We start from the raw sequence: 18,423 nt of genomic DNA, 5'->3' as shown, positions 1-18,423 counted from the left end.
TGACTTGCAGAAATCATATTTCATTTTGTGATTCTTTTGAAAATCTTTCAAACTGTGGTTTTAGGGCAACAAAATAAACTGTATAGTCACATTTATGAGAATAAGAGCTTTCATTTGATATATGACTTGTCCATTTATGTGCCATGTAAAATACTTTTATATTAAATAAATATTTCTACCCCATTACCTCTAGGGGGTGCTAATTTGTGACCCAAATGTTCTCATATGCCTGACCTATGTATACAGGGACTTTTTAAGTGAAAACAATTTTTGCGGGTCCACGGAGTTTTTAACAAAATTATTTTTGTGATTGGTGCAGAAAATACACTTCAGATTCAAGACAATAGATGTTCGAGTAGGCACACAAGTAAACATTATATACAACTACAATTATACGGACATCTCATTTAAACAAAACGATTGAACATCATCCAAAGATTCAATTCACAAGCCTCACAAAACGTGTGCAAATCCAGCAATTTCTTCCAGTGAAGACCCCTGACCTCTAAATAACAAAGGCTGTATGTGTGAAAATGCCTACTGACCAGCATGAACGAGTCATTGCACAGTATGAGTGTTTTGATCTACCAGATCATTTCATTTAAATATCAGATTGCATGGCCAAGAGGAAGAGTTTTTGACTCATTTCAATGAAGCACAGGTATGAGAGAGACTGTGACAGAGCTGGCAATAACATCATCTCATGCGTGTGAGAGAGTGAGATATGTGTGAGAAAAACAGAGACGGAGGGAGAAGGGATAGAAAATGACACCTGGAATATCATGAATCTGATCAGTGAAGCACCTCTCGCACCATTGTCTTCTGTACATGACTCTCGCACGTTGTCCTGACCAGGCTGGATGTGTTACAAAGGATTGGCTGAAGTACTGATAAATCACATCTCAGAGTTTTACCAGCTGTGACTGTGACAGGCCACATATTGAGTGTCACATTAACATTTTGTTGTTCGTTTGGTTGCTATTTTTGTTGAAATTATTGACATATTGCGATATAGACAATATAGCAAAATCTCTAGCGATTGACACTTTATATCGTTGGCACGATATATATCTTCATATCACCCAGCCCTAGCCCCGCCCACAGTGAAATCTCAATGGTCCAAAATCTCGTTTAACATTAACCATCATGTATGTTCTGATTGGCCTTGGTTTGTGATTTTTCTATATGCAAAATGATACAAAGTTAAAGCTGAAGCATGCCGCTTTTTATTCAAGCTTATGCAGAGTTGACTAGAAGTAAGCCATTCAGAGGTTTATTCCTCTGAAAAGTGTAAACACTGTGGCTCTGTGGCGCATCCCAACATTGGCTCAACCAATGGCGTGAGTTTGGGGCAGGGACTAAGAGTTTGTACAAGCAATAGAGTGCAACTTTGTCTTTTTAAAATGTCATGTAAATGCTTTAGATTGTACAATTTTGTGAAATCAGAATAACAGTCTTAGATAATACCAATGTAGCTCAGCTTCGTCCAGCATGTGTACACGTTAATCAGACCACAACTGTCCGAAAAACAGAGGTGACATGTGACGTGTGTTTGAAACTTCCTCAGCTGACGTCTTTCCTTCAAATAATCGATAACACAGAGTAAGACTGTAGCCCAACTATGCAAAAACCTGCTGTAGCTCCATTAGAACCGAGTGATTATTTCTGAACTTGCATTTGATCCCAACATGATTAAACGGACCACGCCTGGTTAGGACAGTGTGTAAGATAAATGTACTGTAAATATGTGCACCACCTTTATAACAGCAGTGTGTGTGTGTGTGTGTGTGTGTGTTTACCTTGTGTGTTGGGGCTGTAGATGTTTTCTGAGGACAGAGAGCTTTTCAGTGAGCAGGGCTGTTGGGTTTGGACCAGCTCTAGTGGTTCTGATACAGGACTCAGTGTGGCAGTGCTGGAGCCCACAGAACTGTCATCCAGAACTGAACTTTTGGTTGGAGAACCCGAAACACTGGAGCATGTCTCAGCTACAGGACAGTCACAGGACGGTTATGAACTGTGATTACTGCACTAAACACCATCTTGAGGAATGTTACACAATGATGTAATGTGTTAAAGTTATCACTTTACATCACTTGGATGTGTTATGTGTGACAACAGAAATACTTAATCAATGCAAAAAAATGCAAATAAGATCTGTATTTTCATATTATGCACAATAATTGCATGATGTCATTGTGGAAATTACAGATATATATATATATATACAGTATACATACAGTATATACACTGTATATATCCTCCTGAGACCCGAGCGTGACTGTTGTGTGAATTTTCCATTTCCCTTTTTGATTTGTAACTAGTAGGATCTAATAAAGATGAAAAAATAATTCTAGAGCAAATAGTTTTCCTAAAAATTGATGTCCACATATGTGAACAGCAGGAGTAAGTTGTGACATTTTAAGTAATTTCAAGCTATAGAAAGTCAGATTTTGAAATCAAATAGTTTATTATTATTATTATTTCCAGGGAGTGTTGAATATTCATGTTTTTGAGACGTTACAAACATTACCGCTGATTTTCTGTAAAGCTGCTTTTTGGGGCAAAAATGAAAAACTACACAAATAAAAATGATTTGACATTTATGGGACAATGTTTTTTTCTACTTTGGCAGTACATTCTCTTTCTTTGCACTGTCAAACAAACAAGTGATATCAAGTGCTGAAGCATTTTATCAATCAGACATTTGCATAATTAATTCTGATTCAAACCTAAAACTGAACTTTTGATCAGATTTTAGGAGTGAACGCACTTAGCTGCATCGAGAGCTATAGGATGCTCCCTTGCTCCCTATTTAGTGAATGACTTCACCTCCAGTGTGCTGTCTGTCTGCACTGGTCTCAGAACAGTTTGAATGGCACCTTATTTTCATCCTAACTCCATATAAAGCCTCTGAAAGTAACTTTTATTTTTAAAAGTTACAGTAAATTTTATTGGGACTTTTAATGAAAAACTAGCACTATAGTCCATGTCAGTGGTCACTGTGTTTAACAGCGTGCCATTTCGTGATAAATCGCTCACATTTTTAAAATGGCATATCAGTTGAAACTAGAGACTCTAATCTTTTGACTCAAACAGGTTTCAGTGTCAAAACTTAATGAGCTTTTTTAACAGAAGTAGTTTTGTTGCAAACTCTGCTGTGATCGTTCGATGTTGTTTTGTCACATGACTCCGTATGTAGAAAGTTTAACCCTTTACTGACAGCCCAGAGTGTCCTGAACTGAGATCAGTCCGTTTAAATGAAGTTAAATTTTTTGTTACGAAAAGTGAAGCCAAAACACAAAATCCATGCGTATGTACGTGGGGGTCGCATGAGGATATACTGTATATATATATATATATGGGTGTTTCTTGAACTTCATGCATTTTCATGTCCCATGAGTTGATTTTTACTAAAACAAACAGATTTTTTTTTTTCATTAAAACTGACTTGGAAATTGTTTACCAGGCCTTCATCTTTCACTTTTGGTACTTTTTAAATGACTTAGACTTTCAATATTAAACCATGAAAATCCATTATAAAATACAAATTATTACGTTTAAAACTACGTTCATCTAAACACAGTGAAATAAACATATTTAATCTGTGCAAACAATTTGTCAAAAATTACGACTGTCCTGCAGTTGTGACATCATTTCCATCACAACAAACATTTTTGCCCCAATAATGTTTTTTCAAAAGTTAGTGTACTTGTTAATCATGTGGACAAAAGTATCAGTGAAGAGATCGCTTGAGATGAAATATGAGACAAAACAAAGAAAAATCAAGGGAAATATCACCTGTGAGGACAAGATTTTTTAATCAAGCTGTAATTTTGCCAAATTGAGTGTGAAAATATGATTAAATTGTGTGTATTTAGGATACATCAAATGTTAGCTATTAAATTAGTCTCAGCAAGACAAAGAAGTCGATCGTTTTATTTGAAAAGTGTTAAAAATGTCATTTCCATCAGCATCATTTCCAGCACAGAATTCTATTAAACACAATACAGAATTTGAGATGAGCTGGAAATGAATGACATAAATCTCCTGTGATGCAGAAACACACACTGTTGGACATTGTTAGTAGACAATTTAAATCAACTAGTGCGAGTGTGAAACATGATTTAACTTCACTTTCTAGAAGTCCACAGTGCTGAAAGTACCCAAAGTTTAAGAAACACCCATAGCTGTGCTTTGTTCTTATTAGACAGCTGTCACACTGCAAAACTGCAACCAAAAATGTCTGAACTTCGTCAGAGGCTAAAATTAATTGAAAATACAATTAATCAGCTGCTGCATGTCACACAAAGTCATCCAAGACATTTCCTGACTCATTTAAAACATTCATGCTACAACCAGTATTCAGGCACACACAAGCTTGCATACGTACTTGAGCTGTTGTTCCAGGTGTTCTTGAGCTGTTGCACCATGGGATTGAGCTGTCGGCTTCCTTTCAGCTTGTGTTTGGAGGCCCTGGGGCGTCGGCCTGAAGGAGGCAAGGCATGCAGAAAACCCACACTGGGCGGCACAGGACGACCCAAGCGAGAATACAACTGCTCGATCTCTCCTCTCTGAAGAGCCTGAAGCTCCGAGATCTCCTTCATATGCCTGCGGAGGGACAAGAGTTCAGAAGCATTTACATTCAGACTTTCAGAGCGATCGGTGTTGGGGAAGCAAATCAAAATACAAGCTACTCATTTCTAAAGAAATTAAAAGTTATTTTGAAAAGTATGTATCAAATCATGAGCACTCACATGAGATGAAGACTCCAGTCATATCAGTAACATTATAAAAGCCGTTTTATTTTACACGGAGCGCCTCATGGGCACCTGACATGTTGAGATCACACGCTCAGATAAATACTACTCAGTCTTGATAATCCCCATGCTATTGGGCGCTTTCATTCATGGAATAAATTAATCATGGCGAACTGTGAACAGCGCATTTCTACAATGACATCTGCAGCAACAAAAATAATGCTTTTGTATGATGCTGCATCTACACCGCCAGGTGTCACCGCAACAAAAGCAAAAACATTACTGAGTGCATCTTTAAACCAGTCAAGCTGCAACTCTGAAAAAGTAGTCAGCTACACAAGTTACTTACTACACTGAAGCTAATTCATAGGGCAATATCTCGCAGATGATTTCATTTAATCAGAGCCTGAATGAATGAACAATTAGGAGTGACAGCATTAAACTTAAGACACATTCACGCTAAAAACAATAATTCAACCAGAAAACAACCTGATTAATCTAACGAGTCATAAGGTAGCAATGAGCAGCAGAATGTAAGTATTTAAAATGTCACGCAGCGTCTTCTGTGCAAGGACTCAAATTAGTGAATGAGTTATCAAACCGTCTGAACAAGCTGATTCGCTAGAATCAATTACACTTTCCAACACTACACAGTAGAAAGGACCATTTAGGAACACAATTCATTTTGGAGCATTTTTTGGATGATACATTGCTACTTTTTGAAAAAAGTAGCTAATTTCAGAAAAAGTAATTTTGATATTTTTTTTCTGGGGCTTAAAGTAAAAAACATCTAAGTGGTGTAACTGTCCAGAGACAGTATATACATTTAATTTATTGAAGCTGAAGTTCTTGAAAAATGAAATGTTCAGCATTAGTAGTGTGGAATCATCTTGGATTAGTCTACAAAAGATCCCAGTGTTGTACGTTTTGCACAAGGCCCAAGAATTTCTACCTGCAGGATCTTAAACATTCAACACTATTTCTTGCTTGATCAATCAAGTACATTTGCAACTCTGACCATGTAAAATCCATTCTTAATTTCATGTGAATTTCTCAATCTATTACTGAAATTGTTATAATGAAAATTGAACTTGTAATATGTTTAGTGATTCATTATTAATTACTTAGAGTTAATTAAATTGTTACGCTGATAATATAATCTGCAACGAATTTTAATCATTTACATTTTTTAGTATATGGGTCAATGAAGTGATGCTCATCTATTAAAAATACTCAAAAAAACAATTATTGAATACACCTTTTCTGTGATGAACATGCTTTCAATTACTGAGTTCAAAGTTTGATTTTTTATTGGGGCTTAAAGTAAAAAATGTCATGTGGTGTAACCATCCAGAGACAGTAAACAAATAATACAAGAAAAAATTATTGAAAAAGAAATGTTGGTTTAAGTGCTTTGGAATATATTTTTTTAAATCCTATTTTATTCTTATTTCTTTATAAAAAAAAAAAAAAAAAAAAAAAAAAAAAAAAAAATATATATATATATATATATATATATATATATATATATATATATATATATATATATATATATATATATATATATATGCAGTGAAACAATTTGGTTTTAAAAACGAATCAATATTTAAAAAAAACAACTTTTGAGCACCAAATCAAAGTCATGTGGTGTAACCAACACGCAGGTATCAATTCTGTATTAACTGTTTAAAATAAATAAATACAAACAGAGAAAAAAATTATAAAACAAAATTGACATTTTCATGAAAAGGCACCTTTCAAGTCAAAGAAAACTTGATATTTATGACTTAAAAAGTCATGATTTCTGTAAAAAGAATCTTTCAAAATGATGATTAAAGCTGGCATGAAATCAAAAAGGACCCTATCCATTTTGTTGTTCATAATAACATGTCTTGTCGGGCACTTCTCACGCACCTTACAGTCTAGCTGATCCCACAAAAGCTCAATGGGGTTAAGATCCATAACACTCTTTTCCAATTATCTACTGTCTAATGTCTGTGTTTCTTTGCCCACTCTAACCTTTTCTTTTTATTTTTCTGTTTCAAAAGTGGCTTTTTCTTTGCTATTCTTCCCATAAGGCCTGCACCCTGAGTCTTCTCTTTACTGTTGTACATGAAACTGGTGTTGAGCGGGTAGAATTCAATGAAGCTGTCAGCTGAGGACACGTGAGGCGTCTATTTCTCAAACTAGAGACTCCGATGTACTTATCCTCTTGTTTAGTTGTACATCTGGCCTTCCACATCTCATTCTGTCCTTGTTACAGCCAGTTGTCCTTTGTCTTTGAAGACTGTAGTGTACACCTTTGTATGAAATCTTTTCTACTCTTGGACAACCTTATTTGTCAATGACTCAAATACACATCTGCCTCCTTTTATTGGGCATCTGTTTAACATCCATTTTGGGTGATCCATCACAGGTGGTCAACAGTTTTTCGCACTTCATCATCATTCAGTAACATGATGAATGTTTATACCAGGTGTACACAGGGCTATTGAAACACAAATGACTGAATTAATGTGCATGTCAATTTACTCACTTCTCTCTGAGTTTCTGCAGCTCTTGTTTCATATCTGGATCCTCAAACTCAGAGTCATTATCGCTGCTCATGTAAGCAGAGTGGGTGCCAACTGATGAGGCGTGCCCATTTGCCAGAGGACAGCTGGGCAAATCAGAGCTCTGCACATGACTCGAGTGCCGTAGGAAAGCCACCGCCTGCTTCATGAAGTCACTGCCGCTGTACTCTGATGATGGTTTGAGGGGTGGAAGCGCGCTCTGATCCTCCTCACCCGTATCAGAGGAGAGGCACAGCCCCTGTGCCACGTTCCCGTCAGCTGACACTGAACTCTGCATGCAAGCAATCGTTGGCCTGGCCTCTGGAAATGAAGCAGACGTGTCCTACAAACAAAAGAATCACCATGAAACCCATATGCACGTCAGATCAAACGAGGGTATATGCTTCCAATCTTATGATGAACATACTTTTTTTTTTTTGTCTTTGAGAGCCTGTGATTCAGGCTCTGTTTGCTCTGTGTCCCTGTTAAAAGTGTTCGTTCATTTCACTAGACGGCAGCAAGTACCAGGAAAAAGAAATGTTCCTCTATCACCTTCCATCACAATATACAGATGTGAAATGCAGGTGGCGCTCTAACGCAGCTGAACACTCGCCATGTGCTCGTTCATAGACATTCAGTCTATTTTATGATCACACGCTCCTTACCCACTGTTTCGTCAAAGATCTCGGCCTCTGAGTGGACTACAAGCTTAAGCTAGTTGACGTTGGAAAGCTGAGATCCTCACTATAAAACTTCACCTTTGATAGGCGAGAACTTCAATGATTTGTTTTTCATGCGTTTTCTGCTGGGCTGCATATTTTGTTCTGGACATCTGAGACATAACATTGGATTATTCACCCAAGCAAGTTCATTGCAAGTGAAAAATGCAAAAGTGATACATTTCTGTGAAACTTTCAGATTTTAATCTTTTAAATTGTACCACATATGAATATTCATGTATATTATTATGCAATATTATTATACTATTATTATATATAATTATTATTACACATTATATTATTCCCGATTGAATAAAGATAAAAAAAAAACCATACATATATATTAGTATTTATCTAAATAGCGAAAATAATTTTGGGAGGGAAAGAAATTAAAGTATAAAAAAGACTTTATTGACTGCAGTTTTAATTGCCTGAGACTCTTTGGATTGGAGAACTAGTATACTGCTTATTGCATACTTCACAGAATATACTGCATAATGTGAAATAGAGCGCAGAATGAAATGATAAACATTTCAATCAGTCCGATGCTAAATTGCTGTACCATGAGCTCACAACACTACACATTTAATTCAGAGAGAGACATCCACTTAATATTATATTTTGAAATTTCCTTTCAATTTTGTATAAAAAATAAAGAGATGAGCTACTTACAGAACAGAATACTTGAGTACTGCATACTGCTAGCATATATCGAAAATTACCAACTACTGTATAGTATGCAACAATACAAATTTCAGTCATATGCTACGTTGTTGATGATCTCACTATGCTACATATTTGAGCAGCAAGTGGTGTCCAATTATAATTTCAGTAATAAACTATAACCAGCCATTTTTTGGCATCCGATTCTGCATTTTAAATTAATTTGTGTAAAAATGTCTTCACATCGTCTGATCAAATCTGATCAAATAATGAGTAATGAAAGACACATAGGCTATGTTGGGAATGGAATATTACAAACAAACAGTTGTACTAAAGTCTCTGAAATTATTTTATTTTCTGGTTATTTCCATATTTAATCCACTTTTGTGTAAAAGTGTTTTAACATCTGGCAGTCTAGTCAATTAATGAGTCAAGAAAAAGATGTCAGGAGTCACGTGACGCCATGCGAGGATCGTACGTGTGAACGGCGAGCTCTACGCACTTTGCTAGTTTAACACTTTTAATGACATAAACCGGTGAGATTCAATACACTCTGTGCTATAACTGTTCTAGGAGGACAATATGTAAAAAATTCAAAATCCTCGGGCTCTGGAGACATTAAAAAAAAACTTACGTGCTCAAGTTGACGCCCTTGCGCAGGCCGCGAGCCTGGGAGTCGATTTAGTCGGAGAAGTGCAGGAAATGCGACGAGAGATGTTGAACATGTCAGCAATGCTGACGAAGGTCATTGCTGACTTGGAGGATCGATCGATCACTGCCATGGATGCGAAGTTCACTTAGGTGGTTCCAAGTGTGGGGGATGTCGAGAAACGGATCGATTATCTGGAGTCATCAGAGAGGGAATTATCTGCTAATCCGCTAGCGACAAAGGTGGATTTGGAGCATGTCTGGGAGAAGTTGGAGGACATGGAAAACCGTAGCCGGCGGAATAACGTCCGTTTCATTGGAATTCCTGAAGGCGAAGGAGAACAGGATATGATGAAATTCCAAGATGGGCTCCTTACGAATCTGCTCAACATAACAGGCCATAAGCTGGAAATCGAGCGAGCTCACAGGGTTCCTGCTTGGCGAGCCGCGGAGGGAGGCAGGCCAGATCAATTCTGGCCAAATTTCTGAGATCATCCGATAAAGATATTGTGTTATGCGAGGCGAGGAGTAAAGGAAGGCTTTCTTGGAAAGAAATCACAGCATTTCCCAGACTTTGCGAATTCAACAAGAGAGAAACATGATCGATTCAAGGAATGCAAGAAAATTTTACATCAACGGAAGGTCGCTTCTGCACTGATATTCCTGGCCAAATTGAGAATAGATGCTAAGAAGGGCCGTAAAACATTCACATGCCCACAGCAAGCGATGTCCTTCATAAAGTCAATGGAGTAAGTCTTTTTTTTTTTGTGCTGGTTCATCTTGGTGGTTGGAGTTTGTTTTGTGGAGTGGCACACCTTCGGGACAGTTTTGTGAATGAATCTACATGCTCTTTGTACTTGTTCCTCCTATTGGTTGGAGTTTGTTTTGCGGAATATTTCTTACAAAGACACTGGAGTGATTAAGTAATTTGCTTGCGCTCATGTTGCAGCCGAGTGGACCGGCTCACTGAACGTTTGCTTGACTGTTTGAAGAAACTGTGTGCTTTTTTTGTGCTGGTTCTGCCAAGAAGCTGGAACTTATTTTATGGAGTAACACACCTTCAGGACAGTTTTGTGGATGGATCTGCATGCTCTTTGTGCTTGGCCTGCCTATCGGCTGGAGTCTGTTTTGTGGAGTAACACACCTTTAGGACAGTTTTGTGAATGAATCTACATGCTCTTTGTGTTTATTCCACCTATTGGCTGGAGTTTGTTTTATAGATTATCTTTTGCTGTGTAATTCTGTCTCACAAAATGTGTATAGATAAACCGGATTTGAGTATCCTGACGGCAAATTTGTCGCGGGGGCTCTCGTAGGCGTGCATGGACTGTTTGAGTTTGGAGGGATGGATGCGAGTTGCCGTTGTCGTGCGCAGGGTTAATGTGCATGTTTTTTTTTTTTTCTGTTTCTTTTGTTCTGGAGGAAGTTCGGGTTTTGATGGTCGCACCAATGTTGGAATGTGGTCTTTATAATCTAGTTTTTGACACACAAACAATTTTTTTCTTATATGTCAAATGTTCATATGAGTGGATTGTCTCTCTCCACGAGGAATGTGAATGGGTTGGGGAGGTTATTTCTCTTCTTAAGCGTAAGAAATATGATATAGTGTTTCTTCAAGAAACGCACCTTTCTCCGCAGGAAGCTGAAAAATTTGGAAAGTCATGGGGTGGGCATTTTTTTATAGTACTGGCTTGAGTAAGAGCAGGGGAGTCATTACGCTGATAAACATCTACAATTCAAATGTCTCAAAAAGAGTAAAGATAATTTAGGAAGACTCATTATTGTTTTAGCAATAGTCTTATTCTTTCTAATATTTATGCACCTAACATTGATGATCAGGGATTTTTTATAGATCTTGAAGGGATGTTGCTGGCACCCCTCATGATATAATATTGGGAGACTTTAATCTTTTGACTGAGTCCTTGATCATAGTGAAGCAAAAGTGTGTAAGCTCCCTAGAGCAACATTGACACTTCACAAGATGTGTAAAAATCTTGATCTTACAGATATTTGGAGACTTTTGAACCCATTTGGTAGGGACTATAATTTTTTTTCATCAGTCCATCAGATTTATTCTAGAATAGTTTTTTTTTTTTTTTTTTTTTAATATCGAAGTCCCTCATTTCATCTGTTGTTGATTGCTCAATTGGAAACATTTTAGTCTCAAATCACGCCCTGGTGTGTTTAGAGGTGTTGCCACATACGAAGGAAATCATATAGTTGCCGCTTTAATGTATCCCTTTTGCAAAATCCTGAATTCCAACAAATGCTAAAGACTGAAATCAATGTCTATACGGAGACCAACTGGTCCTCAGTATCCTCTGTGGGCGTGGCTTGGGAGGCACTTAAGGTGGTTCTTAGGGGTTGGATCATACAGTATGCCTCATTTACCAAAAAATCCAAAGCACAAGAACTCGTGGAATTGGAAGGGAATATTAAAAGTGCCGAGGCAGAGCTGAAGCGCCGAATGTCGTTTAATGGCTTCATGGAATTGACCCGATTGAAATACAGATATACAGTACTGTGCAAAATTCTTAGGCACATAAGATGTTTCAGAAAAGCATTTTTCTTAAGATGGTTATTTGTATCTTAAGCTTTAGTGTGTCAATAGGAAATATAAATGTTAGACTCCCAAACATTACTTTTGCAAATAGAAAAGATCAGAATAGAAGAACAGGGAGCCCTGCAACAGATGTCATGGCCCCCACAAAGCCCCCCACTGAACATCGTGTCAGTCTGAGATTACATAAAGAGACAGAAGCAGTTGAGACAGCCTAAATAGATAGAAGAACTGTGGTGAATTCTCCAAAAAGCTTGGAACATCCTATCTGCCAATAACCAAGAATAAACTAGGAGAATTGGGGCTGTTTTAATGGCAAAGGTGGTCAAACCATATATTGATTTAGCTTTTTTATGTTTATTGGACTTTGTATGACATTAAGTGATAAATGAAAACTATTTATGTCATTATTTTTGAAGAATAATGAAGTGCCTAAAACTTTTGCATAGTACTGTAATTCTATTTTGTCACGGAAGGTGGAGTTTTGGCTATTCAGGGCAAGACAGTAATACTTTGAGTTGGGGGACAAAGCAGGGAGAGAGTCTTTTTCTACCATTCCCTCAGTGAAATCTGCTGGTGGTGAAATATTTACCTCAGCCACCGTTATTAATAATGCTTTTAAAGAATTCTATCTTGATCTCTATAGTTCCACGTCTTTGTCTACTGATAAGGGTATTAGATACTTTGTAAAACAATTAGAACTTCCTAAATTGACGACTGAGCAAAGGAATTCTCTTGATTCTGAGATAAACTTGCAGGAGCTTGGTGAGGTAATTAAGGCCTTGCCTACAGGTAAGGCTCCGGGGCCAGATGGCTTTGCCGCTGAGTTGTTTAGATCTTTTGCTACAGAACTGGCTCCACTTTTGTTAAAAGTTTATACTGAATCATTAAAGAATGGAAATCTTCCGCCAACCATGACGCAAGCCCGGATCAGTCTGATTCTTAAAAAGGACAAAGATCCAAGCGAGTGGAAGAGTTACTGTCTGATTTTTCTGATCCAGCTAGACGTTAAAATATTGTCTAAAATTTCGGCTAACCGATTAAGTTATTACATCTCTTATACATACAGATCAGGTGGAGTTTATTCAGAGCCATAGCTCTTCTTATAACATTAGGTGTTTCATTAATATCATGTGGTCAGTGGTGAACGATCAGACTACGGTCGCTGCCATCTCACTTGACGCCGAAAAGTCATTTGATATGGTAGAATGGGATTATCGTTTTAAGATTTTGGAAATGTATGGGTTCGGGAATACTTTTATTGGGTGGATTAAGTTACTTTATAGACACCTGGTAGTGGTGGTTCAAACGAATGGATTAATTTCAGATTATTTTACTCTGGATAGGGGCATCCGGCAGGGTTGCCCTCTTACCCACTTATTGTTCTGCCTTGCCCTGGAACCATTAGCAGCCGCGATAAGAGAGGAGGATGATTTTCCAGGGGTGGTGACGGGAGGTGCGGCGCATAAGCTTTTGCTTTATTCAGATGATATTTTATTATTTGTCTCCGACCCTACTAGATCTACGCTTTGCCTCCACAGAATTATTAATATATTTTCTAAGTTCTTGGGATACAGAGTGAATTGGTCTAAATCCTAAACTTTGGCTCTGACAGTGTACTGCCCTGTAACGGCTTTTCAGCCAGGCGCCTTCCAGTGGCCCAAATAGGGCATTGAGTATTTGGCCATTTTATTCCCAGCATATTTGTGTGATTTAGTTAGAGTTAATTTTGACCCTTTAATAAAAAGATTTGAGCGATGTGGGCAGGTGGGCTTCATTACATTTATCTATGACTGGGAAGGTTAATGTTATTAAATTGAATTGTATTCCAAAATTCAACTACCTGTTACAGTCTCTCCCTATAAATGTCCCCCTCTCGTATTACAAGCAATTTGACAACATAGCAAAGTCCTTCATTTGGAATGGTAAACATCCCAGATAATATTTCAGTAAGTTACATAGGCCTATTGACAAAGGTGGGCTAGGCCTACCCAAGATTTTGTTTTATTATTATGCATTCGGTCTCAGACATTTGGCTCATTGGTCGCTTCCACCTGAGAGAGCCCCTCCCTGGTTTTGTATTGAACAGGAAATTCTTGCCCCTATTTCGCCATTGCGAAGCCTTTCTATTAAACTAACCGGAGAAGTTAAGTTACACCCCGTTATCTCGCATTTGTACTTGGTATGGACAAAAGTGTCCAGAGTGTTTAATTCAGACATTTATTTAAATGTTGCCTCGAGCATATGGCTGAACCCAAAATTATGTATTAATAAGTCCCCATTTGCTGGTCAGAGTGGATTGTGAGGGAGGTTAACATGCTCGGTGAACTATATGAGAGTGGAGTGTTGAGATCCTTTGAAAATATGGTTCAACATTTTGGGATTCCCAAGTCTCAATTCTTTAGGTATACTAAAAAGCGGCAGATACTCTGGGAGAGGTGATTACTGCTTTTGGAAAAGGTTATAAGGCATCAGTGTATTACTTCCTGTTAATTCAGAGTCTGGGGGACGGAGCTTCCACTTCTCTCAAGAGATTATGGGAGAAAGATTTAAACTTGGTATTGGAGGAGGGAGTGTGGGCTAGGATTCTAAAAAACGTCAAGTCTACATCTAGAGATGCCAAGACGGCTACATCCGTCTGATGCAATTTAAGATTTTACATCAATTCTATTGGGCCCCCTCTAGATTGTGTAGGCTTGGTCTTAAAGACACACCCACCTGCTGGCAATGCCAATCAGAAGATTGGGACACAACCCATGTTTTTTTGGTGGTGTAATAAGATCCAATATTCGGGGGGAAGGGTTTAATTTTATATAATTTGATTCCGTATTTTCTGTTATGTTTATTTAATTTGTTGAAGGGAATCAATAAAAATTGTTAATAATAAAAAAAAAAGAATAAAAAGCTAATACAAATAGTTTTTTCCTCACACTAAAGGTAAGTTCTAGCGTATTACATTGTGGGAGACAGTCTTCAGTGTAGTGTACTGCTGTATACGGCAAATGCAGCATGTCTTCCGGGTGTTCAGAAAACTCAAATATTATGCACAATATACATACTACATGCTGCAGGAATAGTAGGAATAGTATGGAAATGTGCCATTACAAATATCTCTGTGTGTTGAGACAAACCTGATAAAAGTCAGGCGGTGTGGAGTATCTGTTGCTGTGTGATGTGGATCTGTGTGTGTTCTCTGCTGCCAAAACTGCTGTACAATCATTCATCACATGATCTGTGCCACCATCATGAGAACTGCAGGAGCTCTACACAACACACACACAAAACAATAGCAAACTGTGAACATTTGATTGAGAGAAGCATATATGTCATTTGTGATGATGAGAGGGTAACCTGGAAGTTATTCTTGGATGTGTGTGCAGCAGAACTGGCTCCAGAGACTTTTCTGCTCAAGAGTCTCTTGACAGCTGGTGGATATTAAAAAAATGAAATGCATTACATTAGAAAGTTGTCAATTTCAGAAAGACACTTAAATTCATTGTTAGCCAGAAATATATTTTAATCTACAGTCTATCTGTATAACTAGAATCTACATTATCATGTAAACACACACTGTACTTACGGGCAACAGCAGAGTCACTTAAAGTGCCCAGACTATCAGATCTCTCTGGAATCTGAGGCTGAAACAGACCGAAATAAAAGTACAAGAAATAAATATCATTCTTAAGCATTTATATATGCAATATCAAAGACAAGATCTGCTCAACTCACAAATCATTGCTTTTCTATTTCAAAGGCACATTCATATAAAAAAGTCCTTACGTTGACATTTCAATATTTTTTAGCAGATTTTATTGAGCCACTTAAAATTGAGCAAAAAACAAAAGTAACTATAAATGTTTTGTATTACTATAAACCATTTCCGTTTCAAAAAGGGTGTTATTGAAATTAAATTTCTGTAAAATGTTACACACAGTATCAAATGAATGTATTTAAGTGTTTAGAATTTGTTTCATCTCAAGTTAAAATAATAAAAATTAAGCATAATTTGCCAACATCTTCAGAAAAGTACCAGGGTTTCCCTATCACAAAGGTAACTTCAATACTGCGTCAGTAGCTGATGCTTTGGGAGCAACCCCCCAGGGGATGTTCATTTGAAACCCTATACCATCACGCCAATTTGATTAGCTTGTGAAGCTTGGCGCTCTGACTATGCTGACGTCATTGTGAGTGCAACACTATCAGAATGTTCCTCTTTTTGAGGGCAGCTGGAACCCTAAAACAACACTTCATTGTTGATATGCACACGGTCAGTGAGAACGAGTCCTATTCTTCTCCCTGCTATGTTCCAGCAAAAGAAGCACCTCTTCAAAAACTCTTCCGGGTTTGTAGTGTGTTATATTGCACTCCTAAAAGACTACAGTATATTACAGAGAACTAAAAGAGCCACTTGCTGAAAAGTACGTCTTTTTCAAGACGGAAAGTGTTTTCCATCTGTGAGCGTGTAACAGATAAAAGATGGGCAAGGAGGCGGCGGGAACCGGCTGAAAAGTAAACAAAGTTTAATGATAAAACTCAATATAAAGCAAACATAAACACAGACACACATGCGTCTCTCTCTCTCTCAAAATGGTGCCTCTGGCTCCCCTTTATCTCGCTCTCCCACTGATCAGCTGATTCAGCGTCAGACATACACCATCATGGCCCAGCCACTCCCTCTTCCTCGTCACACTTCTCCCCCACCCGATTCAGGCCGGGGCGCCACTGGACTGACTTACTCCCTCCCAACTCTGGAGGAGAGACGCTGCCCTTCCAGCTGTTCCGTCAGCCGGTGGTCCACTCCGCCTCCTATGAACCTGAGGGAGAGACGAGGGGAGGCGTGGGGAGAGGGAAAGGGCGAGTGGAGACATAGAGAGAGAGAGAGATCTTGCCTGCCAGCTCTCGGACGTGCCGTCACCTGGTCCTCAACCTCTCCTCCGCCCTCTGGCAGAAGCCAGCTCACTCCTCCCCCGGCAGACGGCAGCGAGTCCTCCGGCCCCGGGCAGATGGAACCACTCCTCCCCTTCTTCGGCGGACAGCAGCAGTTCCTCTGGCTCTCTGCGGCAGGCAACGACCCCTCAAGTTCTTGGCGGCCGGCAACGACCCCTCCATCCCCAGGCAGATGGCCGCGGCTGCTCCTTTGGCGGATGGCAGCGGTGAGGACTCCGTGACAGTGCATCCCTCCTCCTTCCTGGGTGTTGGCACCACTTTAACAGTTCAAGGTCGGGCAAGGAGGAGGTGGGGAAAAACTCAACATAAAACAAACATAAACACAGACACACATGCAGCGCAGCCACGTGCATCTTTCTCTCTCTCAAACTGGCGCCTCTGGCTCACGGCCCGACCACGCCCTACGCGATACATCCCTCTGTCTTTTTTCTAACAGTGCTCATTGAGACTGATGCATTCAATGTGAGCAACTGAAACTAGCTTGGCTCTAGCGGCTCACTTCCGAAGTCACTCCCCTCTCCTCCCACTTGCTTCTCTGCGGCTGCTGAGGTTTGACATCTTGTCCCAACCAGATGAAACACAATAAGATTCCAGTGACAAGCAATGTCTGTCCACACCAGGCATGACACCATGATATTAATACACTAAAATGAGGATAATTGACGATAGAATTTACAAAACAGAGCAAATTACAAACGGAACAGTTTGTTTATTGAACGCAACTAATTTCTCATATAAGCTCCATAACGCTTTCTACAGCAAGCCCCAAGGGGATAAATACACAATCACATGCATACACAGGGCAAAGTTACATTATGAATCACATCCTTATTCAGTCTGTTATGATTTTTTATGTTCACGCGGTACTCCTGTTGTTTTTTCACCGATCTCCACGTGACAGGGAAGCGGAGAGAAAATCAGACTGAGCCGGTATGTCTCCCACAGCCATTATGAACCGGTGTGTGTGTGATTGTGTATGTGTGTGTGTGAGGAGAGCTGAAGAGAGCAAGACCTCAAGAACAACATTTAGTTGGTGTGTGACACCATTGGCCAAAATCAAGTTTCTGTGAACCTCTAGTGAGATGCCAGGTTTAATATACTGCAATAAGAATAATTATAGACCCATTTGTTGTCTGCGCTGCACTGGCGCGACATTGCAGAAATAGAAACCATTTCAAAAATAGAAAGCCACTGTCGCTCGTCATGTGTCACAGCTGGTTGGTCAAAAACTCTGATTAACATAGAAAAGATAACTTTAATCGCACGTCGTGTCTGGTTTAGACATGGTGTGAGACATGAGGAAGGAACATAGAGCGGTTTGTCCGATCCGTACGAGCACTGTATATAGTCTGGACTGAGCTCTCGCTGACACAGCGCTGTGATTGATTGTGATCATGGTGACATGCTTCACTCTCAGCTAAACGCTTTCATTCTGAAAGCCAAGGCCACAACCCTCTTCTCCCGCTAACGCTCCTTGTCAGCTCCAGAGGGACTGTATGAGTGATGTGCGAGAAGATGGGGTACATTGGAGATTTTAGGAGGGGTTTTTCACCGACTCAAGCTTAGCATGCCTCTTT

The 18,423-nt window shown here is 39.0% G+C and overlaps 1 protein-coding gene across 1 annotated transcript in view; it reads right to left on the bottom strand.

Moving 5' to 3' along the window:
* LOC127424035 (serine/threonine-protein kinase WNK2-like) overlaps window positions 1–18,423 on the bottom strand; it is a 119,049-nt gene that overhangs the window by 10,237 nt on the left and 90,389 nt on the right. Inside the window, exons 19-24 of the mRNA XM_051668818.1 lie at window positions 15,480–15,537; window positions 15,251–15,324; window positions 15,031–15,162; window positions 7,294–7,652; window positions 4,391–4,608; window positions 1,800–1,985 (exon numbers count right to left, since the gene is read on the bottom strand). Coding sequence (XP_051524778.1) covers window positions 1,800–1,985; window positions 4,391–4,608; window positions 7,294–7,652; window positions 15,031–15,162; window positions 15,251–15,324; window positions 15,480–15,537 — 1,027 coding nt within the window. The remainder of the gene's footprint in view (window positions 1–1,799; window positions 1,986–4,390; window positions 4,609–7,293; window positions 7,653–15,030; window positions 15,163–15,250; window positions 15,325–15,479; window positions 15,538–18,423) is intronic.

Source organism: Myxocyprinus asiaticus, chromosome 33 (genome assembly GCF_019703515.2).
Source record: "Myxocyprinus asiaticus isolate MX2 ecotype Aquarium Trade chromosome 33, UBuf_Myxa_2, whole genome shotgun sequence".
In the NCBI taxonomy this organism is placed as follows: Eukaryota; Metazoa; Chordata; class Actinopteri; order Cypriniformes; family Catostomidae; genus Myxocyprinus; species Myxocyprinus asiaticus.
This window is presented reverse-complemented; position numbering and strand designations above follow the sequence as displayed.